The sequence below is a fragment of the Piliocolobus tephrosceles genome, chromosome 20 (assembly GCF_002776525.5).
Source record: "Piliocolobus tephrosceles isolate RC106 chromosome 20, ASM277652v3, whole genome shotgun sequence".
Lineage (NCBI taxonomy): Eukaryota > Metazoa > Chordata > Mammalia > Primates > Cercopithecidae > Piliocolobus > Piliocolobus tephrosceles.
Window position 1 is genome coordinate 46,206,251 of NC_045453.1, and position 14,185 is coordinate 46,220,435.

At 40.1% G+C, this 14,185-nt stretch overlaps 1 protein-coding gene and 1 long non-coding RNA gene across 7 annotated transcripts in view; one reads left to right on the forward strand and one right to left on the reverse strand.

The window, feature by feature from the left end:
* LOC111546431 overlaps nt 1-6,508 on the forward strand; it is a 30,907-nt gene extending 24,399 nt beyond the window's left edge. The window contains exon 2 of the long non-coding RNA XR_002732779.1: nt 4,564-6,508. This is a non-coding gene — a long non-coding RNA (uncharacterized LOC111546431). The remainder of the gene's footprint in view (nt 1-4,563) is intronic.
* Nucleotides 1-14,185, reverse strand: part of MACROD2 (mono-ADP ribosylhydrolase 2) — a 2,106,139-nt gene that overhangs the window by 132,369 nt on the left and 1,959,585 nt on the right. For 5 of the 6 annotated variants that reach the window (XM_023217826.3, XM_023217825.3, XM_023217824.3 and 2 more), the window contains one exon: nt 13,009-13,056. In XM_023217826.3, the coding sequence (XP_023073594.1) occupies nt 13,009-13,056 (48 nt within the window). Of the gene's footprint in view, nt 1-5,827; nt 5,912-13,008; nt 13,057-14,185 lie in introns of all 6 variants that reach the window. The other variant, XM_026456119.1, reaches the window with a different exon arrangement.

The window sequence follows — 14,185 nt, forward strand, 5'->3', positions numbered from 1 at the left end:
AATTCTTGGATACATGGCTGAGATGGTGCTTTTGTAAGGGAAATTCTTAGAAACAGAAATGATAAAAGTGTCAGGATCAGGAGTTCTAAGCAGGCACTGAAATCAATATTTGCTTTGAGGCATCTGCCAACCCCAGGTAACCTAGACTCAAGAACAACAGTTCTCAAGTTTGAGCGTGCATCTTCAGATGAAGCGCTTTTGAGAACACAGATTACTGCACCCCACTTCAGGTTTCTGATTCAGTAGGTCTGGGATGTGAACCTAGAATTTTTTTTTTTTTAGACTGAGTCTTGCTCTGTTGCCCAGGCTGGAGTGCAGTGGCTCAATCTCAGCTCACTGCAACCTCTGCCTCCTGGGTTCAAGCAATTCTTGTGCCTCAGCCTCCTGAATAACTGGGATTACAGGCATGTACCACCATGCCCAACTAATTTTTGTATTTTTAGTAGAGACAGGGTTTCACCATGTTGGCCAGGATGGTCTTGAACTGCTGACCTCAAGCGATCCACCTGCCTTGGGCTCCCAAAGTGCTGGGATTATAGGCGTGAGTTTCCAGGTGAGGCTGATGGATGCAGATTCAAGAACACTCTTTGAGAACCAATAGCTAGAGCTTGGAGCCACACGTGTGAGGCCTCGAGGGGCCCGTGCTAGGGTCATAAATATAGTGGGAGATTTGCCTATGTCAGTTTTAGCATTTGTCGCAGAGGAAACAAAGGGAAGAAAAAGGTCTCTGTTGAGATTTCCTCATCCTATACATGGACTAACATGGGTTTAAGCACCATTAGCCAACAAAATAAAAACAAAACTCTAAGCCTAATATGTACTTTAAGGTATTGCTAAGGTGGTATCTTCAGGTATCTTAGAAAACCAAGTGTAAATAAATGAGCTCTTAAAGCAACATCAAAAAAGCTTCCATAAGTAAAAATCCAAGGAACATGATCATCAAAAAGGCAAAATACACAAGGAAACAACCAAGTGCGTAAGTTTGCAGAGTCAATAAACTGCAGAATCAGACTTGTAGACTTGTACACACTAGAGATATTAAAATTTATGATGCAGATTATTAAAGGTATTTTATGTGTTAATTAAATAAAAAATGTCCATGTATATTTGAAAAGGAACCAAATAAAACATATCAAAAAAGAAAACTATAATTAAAAATTCAGTGAAGAGTTAAACATCAGATTAAATAAAGTTGAATAGAAAATTAGCAAGTTAAATGACAGACTTGAAAAAAATTAACCGGAAGGCATCATAGAGAGAAGAGACACAGAGGACAAAAATGTGATATGGGTTAAAAGTCATGAAGAACAGAGAAAGAAAGAATAGAAAGTAATAGATTGAAGTGATATTTGGTGAAGTGGTATGTGAGAGTTTTTCGGAACTAATGAAAGATGCCCATTCCCAGATCTGAGAAGTACAGCAAATTCTAAGAAGGATGCATAAAAATGAATCTATACCTAGGCACATCATAGTGATACTACGGAACACAAAAGATAATGAGTAGATTGTCAAAGCAGACAGAAAGGAAAAACAGATCAGCTTAAAAGAAGCAAAAAACAAACTGAAATATTCCTTAACAACTACAGGAAAACAACTTCAAAATGTTGCAAGAAAATAACCATCAACCTGAAATTTTTACCCACGAATACTGCCTTAAAAGAATAATGCAAAATAATACCATTTTCAGGCAAATAAGTCCTGAGAGACTTTCACTAAAGGAACCTGTAAAGCATTTACTTCTGAAAGACAAAGGAAGAAGTGTGAGAAAAGTATGCTTTATTAAAGGTGATAAGTTTTCTGCAATAATATTCTTTCAACTTTTTGTAAGAAAAAAAAAAGATCTAAATTATGGGGAGTTAGAATTAATGCAACCGGTATTAACTAGACTTTTTTCCAAACAATTCTGTCTATGCCTTGCTGGTTCACAGACGGCATTATCATTTATAGCAGATGACAGCCAATCCATTAGTAGTTTGAAATTACTAATAATTTCATTATTGGTATGGTGTTGAATGTGTGAAACCAAAGTACACAGTGTTTCATGAAATTTTAATGAAAATAATAAAACCACTATATTCAAAAGTACACAACATAAAAATGCAAATAAATACATTTAGAAATTATTTGAGTTTTAATTTTGCTGTTCACTATCTCAGCGAGATGTTTACTAAAGTAATAATGCTTAACTCAAGGTTATAATGTTGACAATATTTCTTCCTTCAAAAAATTTGTTCTAATTTCCAGGAAAGAGAAAGAGAAAAGGATAACAGAAGCTGTGTTTTTTCTAGAAAAAAAAAAAAAAGAAGAAGAAGAGTTTGTGACATTAACCAACTGCATGGACTTGGGCAAGTTAACGAAGCATTTGCAGTCTGTACTTTAAAAAATTCTGTAGAATGAGAAAATTTGACCATATGTTCTTGAAATTTTTCTTCTGAATCTAAATACAGTTATTATGACTATATATGCAGGAAAATCTAGGTGAGTTTGTTTTCTGTAACCCTTTCTGAAAATGTGTGTTATCAGGTAAAAGGAGGAAATCAGTAGTGCCTGTGAGGGTGGGAAGTGGGCCAGGGAATCCTAAAGAAGGAGAGAAGAGAGATAGGGCCCATTGTTGGGGCACTAAGCTGAGTGATCTATAAATAAAAATACCAGGAGCTTCTCTTTCTAAAAAAATATGAAATGACCAAGCTAGAAAAACATGGATAACTCTAAGCTGGGAAGAAGATCTAGAGAGAAGAGTAATGGTCAGCATTAAAACTTGCCCCTCTTCCAGTGATACCAGATTTCATTTGCATATCCACTAGGAAAGAATGATTGTAACTCTTTGTACCATAATGGGAAATGGAACACATTCAAGAGTACAACGCACGAATTCAGGGACATAGGTTATTTTGTCAAAATAGAAACGTTGATAAGTAGTAAGTGCCATATGTATGGTAAACCAACTGATAGCAATCACTTAAGCGTATCCTGAGAATGAACCATGTGGTGGATGCACCTCCGTGCGGTTCGAAGGTCTCAACTAGAATCCAGGAGTGGCAACCTGGAGATTCTTATCTACAGGGAACATCTGAGCCCCCAGCCCATCCTGTAGAACTCAGGTTGTACAAGGGATGGAGGCCCTTTGTCTTGGGTTAAGTAAAGGTTGTCGCTGTATGTTTTTTATAAGTGGTTGTGATCCTCCTGCCCAGGCTCCTGCCACCAGGCTCTCTCTCCTGTATGAAAGTCCCCAGGAAAACCCCATGTCTCTTTCAGTGATTCTGGGGCTCTTCCTCAGCCTCTCAAACCTGGTGTCATCCCCACTAAAGGTGAGAGGGGTTCAGCACAACAGCACATCATGGAATCATCCACCACCGCCTGCCCGATGGTGCTCCCTTTCTCACTCCTTGCCCAGCCATTTTGACTTTTTTATTTGTCTTTGAAGCCCTCTTAGGAACAAATGCACAATTCCCATGTTTCTGGAGAGTGCCTCACATTCACATTTCACCACAGACAGAACGTCCCTGATAGCAAATGCAGTTACCACATTTTCGTCTTTATGATTCAGAGCAGATTGTTAGACCACACAATGACAGGAGGTGAAGCTGTATTATTGAGTCATTGGGATTAGGGAATGACGTTCCTAAACAAAGCAACTGATTTAGGAAGTAAATGAAGTTTTCACACATTGGAAGGAGTAACTTGGAAGAATTCCCTTCTTTAATTAAAGGTGGAAGAACTGCTACAGCTTAGTAGCCATTATGTGAGGCTCAGAAATGACAACAGGCTCAGGCTCTGGAAAACAGCGTTTGACATAGGTTATGGATGTGATGGGAATCATTTGGTGAGGTAGAGTGTCTCTAGGGGAAAGGTGAGTGTTGCTTTGCCCCAGCTCTTTACCCAAGTGTGGCCTTAAGAGATGGTCTAGAAAATGACCGAACTACAACAGGAGATTTGGAAGCCCCAGCTACTCTCCCACCAGGCAGTAACAAAGCTTAACATCTTGGGTGAATTATTGCAGCTGGCCTTTTCCCTGGTTCTAAGTGTTCTTCTCTGAACAATTTTAAACTTTCAAGCACATTTCACTGAATTAGGGCAGTGCATACCCTACCATGACCATGATTATGATATGGATAATAACAGCCATCACTGACAGAAGGCCAGGCCAGTGCTAGGCCAGTACACATGCTATTTCTGTTCTTTACTGTCAGTAGGAAACGTTCATCCTTCGCTCCTTGTCTAGAGGAGGGATCACATCTACTTCTGTGCCTTTCTACACCTCTCCTCACTTACAGTAAGCCTGGGAGAAGGAAACAGTCCTATCTTGTGTCTCCCTCAGACCCACCTGCCTACAGAAAAGGCGTGTTCCTGGTCTGCTCGTCCGATAACAAGCTGACCAGGGCAGCCTTGGTCTAGGAAGCTGAGGACTCCTGCACTTGCCTGTGAGGGGACAGTGATTAAAGCTTTTCCATTTACAGCTGAAATCCAGGATTAGGAAGCCTGTTTGGGGGCAGAGCAGCCAGATGCTCTGGCCTAACCACATTAGTAATCAAGCTAATGCTTTGATTTCCACCTTTCTTTCAGCTTTGTCTTCTCGATTGATTCTAAACTCCCAGAAAGGTGAAAAAGCAGCATTATTACTTAGCACCGGAAGCCCCAGCACTCATAGGGATACTGTGCAGTCCTGCACGTGAGCAGCTCAAGAGTTCAAGTGAGACCTGCTGCTAGGAGATAAGTAAGCTGACAGCGCCCAGCAGCCACACTTTTGAGGACCCCTGTGGCATCGTGTTCCTGCTGAGGCCGGCCACTTTCTCCCCAAACTACCTGCAGCCAGTGACTGAGCATGGCAAAGCAAGACCCTAGAGCCCAACTATTCCCGTCCAGTGCAGGACTCCTCTGGACTTCCAGACTGCACTGCAGACTGAGGCACTTCCCAGCTAAGCCTCCTTGTTTTCTTCTCCCCTTTCAGCTGCTCCTGCTCCATTGCCCATTTCTCTCACCTTTATCCTGCACTTCTGCTTCCGTCTTGGCATCTTCTTCCCTCAAGACCCAACCCAACACCATCAGTATTATTACACTCTTCATTTCCCAGTGGAGGAGGTGGGGCTCAAGGCAAGAAGGACAAGGCGTAAATACGCTCCCTTTAAAAAATTTGTACTACTCTATCGCTTCTCTGCCTTTGGGCTAAGATGAAGTGTAAAAGTTTGTACTACTCTTAGGTTTGAGGTTCACATGAAAAGAACACCTCATCAACATTTTAAAAGAAAATTTGAATGAATTGCATGTTGTACTAGTGTGTAAAAGAGAGACAGTGTCATTTCTTCATAAAACTGAGTCCAGTGGGACCTGCCCATTCAATGCAAAAATGCAAACGTATGTAGGATCCTAGAAAATGAAAGAGAATGCTAAAGACAGGAACCATTTCCAACATCTGTTGTTGAAGTCTGAATCTGGAAAGACTCAGAATGTATTTATCAGAAAAACATTTTTCCCAATAAGCCAATAGTTGCAAAGCTGGTCATCACATGCAAATCTTGACCTTCACTTTTACACAATTTTGGAACATGTAACTGGTAAGCACTACCTACAGTTTTTTGCTTTGCAGACATGGAAAATACATCACACTGACAAAATGGACTTTTAAAATTTGGGTTTTACCTTAACAAAATAAACTTGAATCTGATTCTTCATCTTCAAACATATTAGAAAGGGATAAAATAATTTCTCTGTGATATTTGAACCCTTAGGAATATCTGAACATGAGTGTGTTTATACACATAATTTATAAATTAAATATATTTTTCTTTTCATGGCATAATTTTCTAAAGGAAGGAGGGACAGGACTTACCCTCGCTAGAGTCTTTTGAACATTCTGGCTTCTTTGCTTTGCTCTTCTTGTGGGGTGGAGAGAGGCCTTTTGGCTCTAACCCCTCTGGAATCACAAAGATTTAATATTCTCATTTAAATATTTACCAGTAGGGTTCAAAACTATGTTGAAATTTAAAAATGTTTTCTTCTTAGTAAACCTACACACACACTGAATCTTAATTGCAGATTCATCTGTCATCATGGCTGAGCGAAATTCTGGCAAGGACTTGTGGTTCTCCAACCTACATAGACTTAAACTTAAGGCTTAAGCTAAAACATTTTTGTAGATAGCATTAGTGATTCACACAAATGTAAAATCTTACACATGTGCTTTCATAAATTTAGAAATTCTCCATAAGGGAACCCTGTTAATTTTTTTTTTCCTCCAACAGTGTTTGATTTCAATCTTCATAGATTAGTTGACAATTGTCATGGTGCAATTTCATCTTACTCAGTCCTGAAAGCAGGGCTAGAGGAATGGAGAAAGGAATGGGGCTAGAAATGACCCTGCTTTTATTTAACAAACTGTTTTTAGTAATCCAGATTCTAAACAACTTCTGTATTTCCCACTTAAATTACTGTGCTTCCTATTTTCCTCAATGCCCCTCTAAGTCTATCCATGGGGGCAAATAAATTAAGTTCTGAGGACAGTGTCAGGAAAGTATCTCCGAGTTTATTCATTTGGATATAGCACACTTCATTAGGTGTGAATTTATGTATCTAGCCCTGGTCTTCTTTCTGAGCTCAAGACTTATGTCTTCAACAGTTTACAGGGCATCTTGTTTGGAATTTGGGAATGGATATCTGTTTGCCTCTCTAGATCCACTCTCCATCCTTCACCACCCCTGCTATGCTCTGGGAGGCTGAATTTTCTGGATTGCGTCAATGAACTCCCTGGTTCTCCGGCTTCCTATTAGATGTAGCCAATGGGGAGTTCAGGGCATCTACTTTCTAGGCACCTGGTGGTTTTCATGAGCTGGTTGTATCCCTCAATTTAAGGTTACAGACCCTAGAGTTGGCCTTCTCCACGTGGCCCTCTAAGTTTCTTGGCTCCGGTAGCCACCTCCTTCCCATTGTCCCTTCGGGGCTGGTACTTAACTATGCCCCACACTTCAGAGCACTAATAATTTCCTTTCCTGCACTCAACTCCCATCAGGCTCTTTCAATTTTTTTGTAAAGGACATTTCAAATTTAAAGTCAGATATAATTATATACTTGATGTTTATAAGCCTGTTCTTTCCACAGTATTACACATCTCAAGGAATGGTATCACTATCTACCCAGGAATTTAAACCCCAAACTGAGATGTCATTCTCAATATTTTTCTTCATTTACTTTTCCAGTTGAAGCAATCGCAAATCCTATCATAGCCCTCACAGCTCCATTCTAAAATAGATTTCATATTCATCAACGTGCTCAACCTTTGGAATCACCACAGTAGCCCACACCAGCATCTCATAACCCGCTAGCCTTCTAATCTCCCCGCTTCTATTCTTTATTGTCTACAATCTATCCCGACAGTGTGAGCTTTTGAAACGTAAACCAGATCACATTGCTTGCCTCTTTAAAAACCATTGCTTAGAATAAGATCCAAATCCAATTCCAGGCCTGGCACAGCACGTCACTTGGGCCCTGCTTACCACACTAGCCTCACTTCCCACTTGTGTTTGGCTCTAGCTTTGTCAGTTTCCTTTCCCTTTGTGTTCCTCAATCACTGCTAGGCTGCTTCCTGCCTCAGGACCTTTGCACCTGCTGTTCTCACCCCTACTCCTCCAACACACATATTCATAGGTCTGCTCCCTTCTTGCCCTTTGAATCTCAGTTCAAATTCAGCTCCCTACAAGGCCTTCCCTGACTGTTTATTCCAAAGGCTCACAAAGGAAATCTCTCTCAAACACATCACTTGTATCTGAAATTATCTTGCTCTCTGGTGTATCCCTTTACCGTATGTCTCCTTCCTCATCTCATCCCCAAGAATGTAAATTCCATGAGAAAAGGGCACTTGTATATCCTAATCCCTCTCGTATCCCTGGTGCCTAGCAGTGCCTTGAGAATTTCATTTCAAATTCTATTTTATTTTCACTTCCCCAGGCCTTTCTTTAAGGCCAAGATATAATGGGGACCCTGCCTAATTCTCTCTTAGCAGCTGTCGCCTTCATGCCAGGATTCTAAAATTACATTACAGAGCTATGGCGACTCATTTCTCATTTCCCATTTATTAAAAAAAGAACAGAACAACAACAACAAAAAAACCCACATTTGATAGATGTGCTATTAAAAACTTTGGCATTATAAACTGCAAAGCTTTGGGCACTAGGCTAGGTTTTCTGTGGTTGCAAGTCAGTCACATCTAAGGTTATTACCAGAGCCAGAGTGAAAAAATTTGCCAATGACTACATTAGCAACTCCCCCAAACTTCTGTCACCAGGTGCAAGATGGATGTTGACCCTTGGAATGGGTTCAGCAAAAACAGAAATGAGATGCTTGGAGCAGCTCACCGAGTGCAAATACTGGGCTCAAAGGGATTCATACAATGGGCAAAGAGACATTTGCAACCTCACTGGGAGAAAAATCTAACCCTTCTATGTCACTGCAATGTGTCGTCTGCAACTGGGAGCAAGAAGAGAGTTTCCAATGCTGGAAATTCAACTCCAAACCAGCATTTCTCCAAATCACTTTCTGCGTTTTTGTGAGTTACATTTCTAGGTCTTCATTTCCCACCAGAATGAGAATTCCTGGGCAGTGGGTACTATTTAAAAAGACATCCATGTGCCACATTTTGAAATATGCAAGCACCCCCCCCCCAAAGTACTAATATTTTACTTTTGAAAAAGTTGTAGAGCACTCCTTGGGTCAGTGGGCATGCATACATGTTGAATATGAACATGAAACATGTTATATGAAACAGTATTGTATCATCTCATGATGCCATGGGTAAAGTGCTCTGGGACATGCAAATGAAAGTCACAGATACATAAGGCCTCTGTGTCCAGGTTTCTACTTGTGGCGTGGGAGGAACAACTTTCTGTCTTGGTCTGGGGGAGTGAAGAAGAGAGTTGCTTCTGCTTGTCTACAAAAGCACCCCCATGCTTCTCCTTGACAATGTATCATGTTTTTTAGCTTGCCCTGTGTCTGGCAGAGGGTAGAAACCTGGAGATTTGCCAGGAGCATGGCTTTGTCCCCTGAGGGACTGAACTGTGCATCCAGCTGTGATGTGGTTGAGTTTCCATAGGTGGTTGATAATTTTCCATCCCTGCTGACTCAGACTGGGGCTAATTTTAACAGTGCAGTCATGGAAATGAAAGGACATGGGAAGACATTTGCCATTAGGGAATTAAGGATTAAGGAAGATGATTAAAGGACCTACACGGAATTCTTGGCATTTCAGCCAGTCTGCTTCTTCTACCTCCCATGGGAGTAGAGCCTCCCCTTGCAGATGACCATGTCTGATACCATCTGAAATGCTCCTGCCTCTACTTACTATAAAAGTCTGGAGACAGGAGCAAGAAAGTAAAGGACATGAACTTTGGGGTCAGGCAAACTCGGATTCAAATTCTGGCTCTGCTATTTAAGCAAGGAACTAATCCCTTTTAAGCCTCAATAATAACAGTTCCTGCCTTGTAGAATTGTTGTGTGTATTAAATGAGTTCATGCATGTCACGTTATTGGCACAAAGTACATGCCCAATTAAACTCTGGCTCAGCAGAGCTGTGCTGTGGCTGACTTGAGCCAGCTCACACCAGCTAATTGTACCATCTCTCCCCAGCTCTCCTATTCATTGACCTCGTGCTTTGGAAGCTTGAAAAAGATCATGGTATTTGTGTTTATACCATAGAAATCTGCAAACTCTTCACACTGGGGCTCTCCTTACTCAGAGAGGTCATTTACAAGCACCCCAGTGGGTTTAGGTATTCAAGTTGTTATTTACTATCATTCACTAGCATGTCTTGGCCAGTTGATTCATTCAAGTAGCCCTTCATTAGTGTCAGTTGCATTTGTAAAAATCCCTCCAGCTTTTCTATTTGAATGAGAAGGAGAATTGATGCAGGGCAGGGGAAAGGCAGCAGTTAAAGGCCTTGGGAGACTGGTTCAGACTCATCTTCGAGACTGACATGCTTAAGTGTGAGATCTGAGTGAAGCCAGCATGCACACCAATGTCTGGTGAGGCCAGCTGGAACCATTCAGCAAAAAAAATCCTCCATGATTTCAGCACTCAGGTATCAGGAAATTGGAAGTAGCTCCCAAGCCCATTCTGCCCGAGTGGCTTAGCATCCTTGGGCCATTGAATATGACTTGAACAGCTGCATGTAGCTGCTGGAGACCAAACTCCCAGGAAACCTGGTGGAACTAAAATCAGAAATGATGATCCAAGTAATGCCGCCGAACCTCAAACGCTGACTCCAAACTTGTGGACTCTGCATTAGCATTAATACTGATTTCCTTAAAATCATTCAGTGGTTTGGATAGCTATCTAAATCTCATTGAGAAGCCAACTCTCTCTGTTTAGAAATGTGTACTTATAGCACTTAGGCAAATGATCCATGGCAAGACAAGGCCCTTATACTGGGTGCTTCAAAGGGCAGTACCCCTCGTAGCTAAAAGATACTCTAAGGACATTTCATGTGAGCAAGATAAATGAGAACGGCAAGATTAAATTCATGAAAGTTAATTCAAGACAGAGTGACAATTTAAAGTCTTTTTTAAACATATGGCTCTTTTTTTACAATAAGACATTCTACATGGGTATAGGAAATTTTAATTTAAATTTTACCTTGAACTCTATGTTTTATAAAAGGCAAGCCAAGTCCTTGTCTTAGGCCATATTCTCTCAGAAGCAAACACAGAAGAGTTTGAGTTTTAAGCAGTTAATTTGAGAGATGATTTTAGCAAGTGTCACAAGAGGAATAGGGAAGAAAGACAGGAAAAGGAAAGCAGACAAGACTGGGTGTGTTCATGAGCACATTCCACTGTGGGCAACCAAGACTCAGTTCTACTGGGGACCTCTGAACAATGTTGTCCAATACTGTAGCCACTAGCCTCATATGGCCAACAACTAGTTGAAATGTGGCTAGTTTGAATTCAGATGTGTATGTAAAACACATCCCAATTTCAAAGTCTTAGTATGAAAAATAAGAATGTAAAATATCTGACTATTTTTATATTGATTATACATTGAAATGATAATATTTTGGATTATTGTGTTATAGAAAATATTGTTAAAGTTAGTTTTACGTTCTTCTTTTCACTTTGTTCAAAATTATACATGAGGCTCACATTTGAGGCTCACATTATGTTTCTACTAGATAGCATTGGAACAGAACATGCGTCAGATGTGGGTATTAATCAACGAACTCTTGTCTATTATTGGTCAAGGGCTGCTCCAGAGAAATTAACTCTCTTGTGCTTTGAGTTTGCTGCCAGGACCAGAGGAAAGCACTCAGCAGAGAGTCATAAGGACTTTCCTTGGAAAGCTGTTGGTGCTGTAAAATAACAGCAAGCACCAAGGAGACATAAGTAGGGCACCAACAGCCACTGCTACAGTTCATCTTCTACCTCCTTTATTCCTACTCCTGACTTTCAGATTCTGCTTCTACTTCTCATACCCTCTGAATCCATTGCATCTGGAAGTTCAAGGGAACTTTAGGAATCAGACATGTTTGGACTGGAGAAGAGTAGATAGAAGCTATAATCCTTGTTCCAATGAAATTTTATGAAGAAAAGAAACTGGTGTTATTTCCTCTTGAAGATATTGGGCAGTCCGGGGAGGGAGAGAGATATAACTTCACATAGAGAAGGACCACCCCAATCAAACCTCATGTAATGAGATCAAATGCATCAGAATTTAAAGAGTTCCCTGCTGATGATGCTGCCCAGACTGAGCCTGTCAGTGATTTGTAGGGAATTCTAGCATCAAATGAGAAGTAACACAAAATTAGGGCCTCTGAGATACCTCTTTCACAGTCAGAACACTGTGACTGCCAAAATGAGGAACAAGGAGCTTTTAATCATAGAATTAAGCTCTAGATCCTTCTAATATCTGTTAGAATGAGAAAGAAAAAAGCAATAATTTACTGAATCTTTACTATGGTCCAAGCACTGTATGAAACTTTAGATATGTTATCTGATTTAATCCCCCAAACAAAACTATACAGTAAGAATTATTGCCCCCAGAATTGTAAACTGAGGCTTATAGAAAATGACACTTGCCTAAGGTCAATAATTGATAGAGCTAGAATTGAATTCAGGTCTATTGATTCATGCATTCATTATCAAAGACACATTGAATGGCTACCTTAGGCCATAACCTGTGCATTTAACCACTAGATTTTCCTCATAACAAATGGGCTTCATTGAGGGGTTGGCATGCAACTCAATTCTGATAATGAGAGCAAAATATAATATGTGGAAAGTGTATTTTCCAAAGATGGCCGGCCACAGCAATATTTTAGGTCTTACATGCTCTATAGAATCACTTCCCATAAGAGATTGAGTCCATTTTCATTTCCTCTTGAATTTTGGCAGGCTCGTGACTATTCCAAAGAATTAGAATTACATGGAGTGATGCAATGGAATGTCTAAGCCTGAGAATACAGTGTCTCCCTTTTTCCAGGAGAAACTCATTTTGGAAGCTGGCTGCCATGCTTTGAGGAAGCCCAGGCCACATAAAGTGGCCATGAACAAGTGTTTTAGGAAGTTGTCCCAACTAATATTTTAGCTGACAGTTGAGATCAATCACTAGCCACACAAGTGAGTGAATCTTCAGATGGTCCCAGCTCCCAGCTGTTGAATCTTCCTGCTGAGCCCTACACCTTGTGAACAGAATGATTAAGTTATCTCTGCTGTGCTCATGAGCATAAGAAGTGGTTGTTTTCAGCTTACTCTAAGTTTTGGGGGCAATTTGTTATATAACTCTATTAATTACAACATCATGTTCCATTTTTACCTTGGCTGTCAGGAAACTCAAGGTCAAATTTATTCCTTAAATACAGTAACTCCATTAACCTTAAGCGTTAGCACAACTACTTTTTACTTTTATAACACTGAGCATATATTTCTATTTTATTAATCTTATTTTGTCTTTCTTTGAAAAAATATGAAGTGTACATAAACAACAAAATGACCCCTACTTACCCCCTAATAATAAAAGAATGAATTTAATACCTGAATCTTCTGTCATTTCGACATCCTCTTCTTCTTCATTATTATCATCTGTTAAAAAATAGGAAAAAATAAAGAAATATTCATATGAACGTGGGAAACACAAGAATGTTCTAGATGGATTAATTAAAAATTTCAAAGAAAAGGATAACAGATCAGTAGAAAAGAGACTGTTAAAGCATGCATTTCTCTTGTCTTATTATTATCATGCTGAGTTAAGAAGACAGTATACACATTAATGCATAATTTAAAACCTAGAGTTTACATTTCCTTTTTAAAATTGTTATATTTATAACAAACTATATATGCAATCATTTGTTTTACTTATACAAATTACATATGGTCACTTCAGTCATTTCAATTGCTCACAATTAAAAATCACAGACTTTAAATGCCACATATTCTACCTTTGTTAAAGGTCTGCATGCTCACTTCAAGTATCTGAGAAATATGGACATCATTATTTGGTCATAGACCGACATGTGTCAAATCCCCGCACCGCACCATGAAAAGTGCTGCTTTGCTGCATTTGGAAATCCCAAACTTCACTCATGTGCTTTCAAGTGTCCCACCGGTTGCACCATTCCTATTTAGCTCCCCTTATCTCCCAATATAACCCCTTTTAACTGGAAAAGACATGTGATTCCTCTGCACTACAGATGACATGCTTGCTCTTTTGAACTTCTGAAACACTGTCATCTCTCTCCTTATGCTCCTTACCTCCAGTGCCATGTTCTGAATATCTGTGTCCCCCAATATTTCATATGCTTAATCTTAACCTCCAAGGTGATGGTGATTAGAAGGCGAGGCCTTTGGAAGGTGATTAGATCATAAGGAAAGAACCCTTGTGGATGGGATTAGTGTCTTTATAAAAGAGACCTAAGAGAGACCTCTCACCCCTCCCTCCACGTGCGGACACAGGGAGAAGATGCCTCTCTACGAGGAAGAGGGTCCTCACCAGACACCGAATCTGCCAGCACCTTGATCTTGGACTTCCAGCCTCCAGAACTGTCAGAAATAAATTTCTGTTGTTTATAAGCCACTGAGTCTATGATATTTTGTTACAGCAGCCCAAATGGACTAAAATATCAGCTAGCGCCAAATCTTCTCCTGTTTCTATGTTTGGTCCTCTCTCTTCACATTATTGCAGTACAAATTCAGACTCCCAGTGCCATTTGCC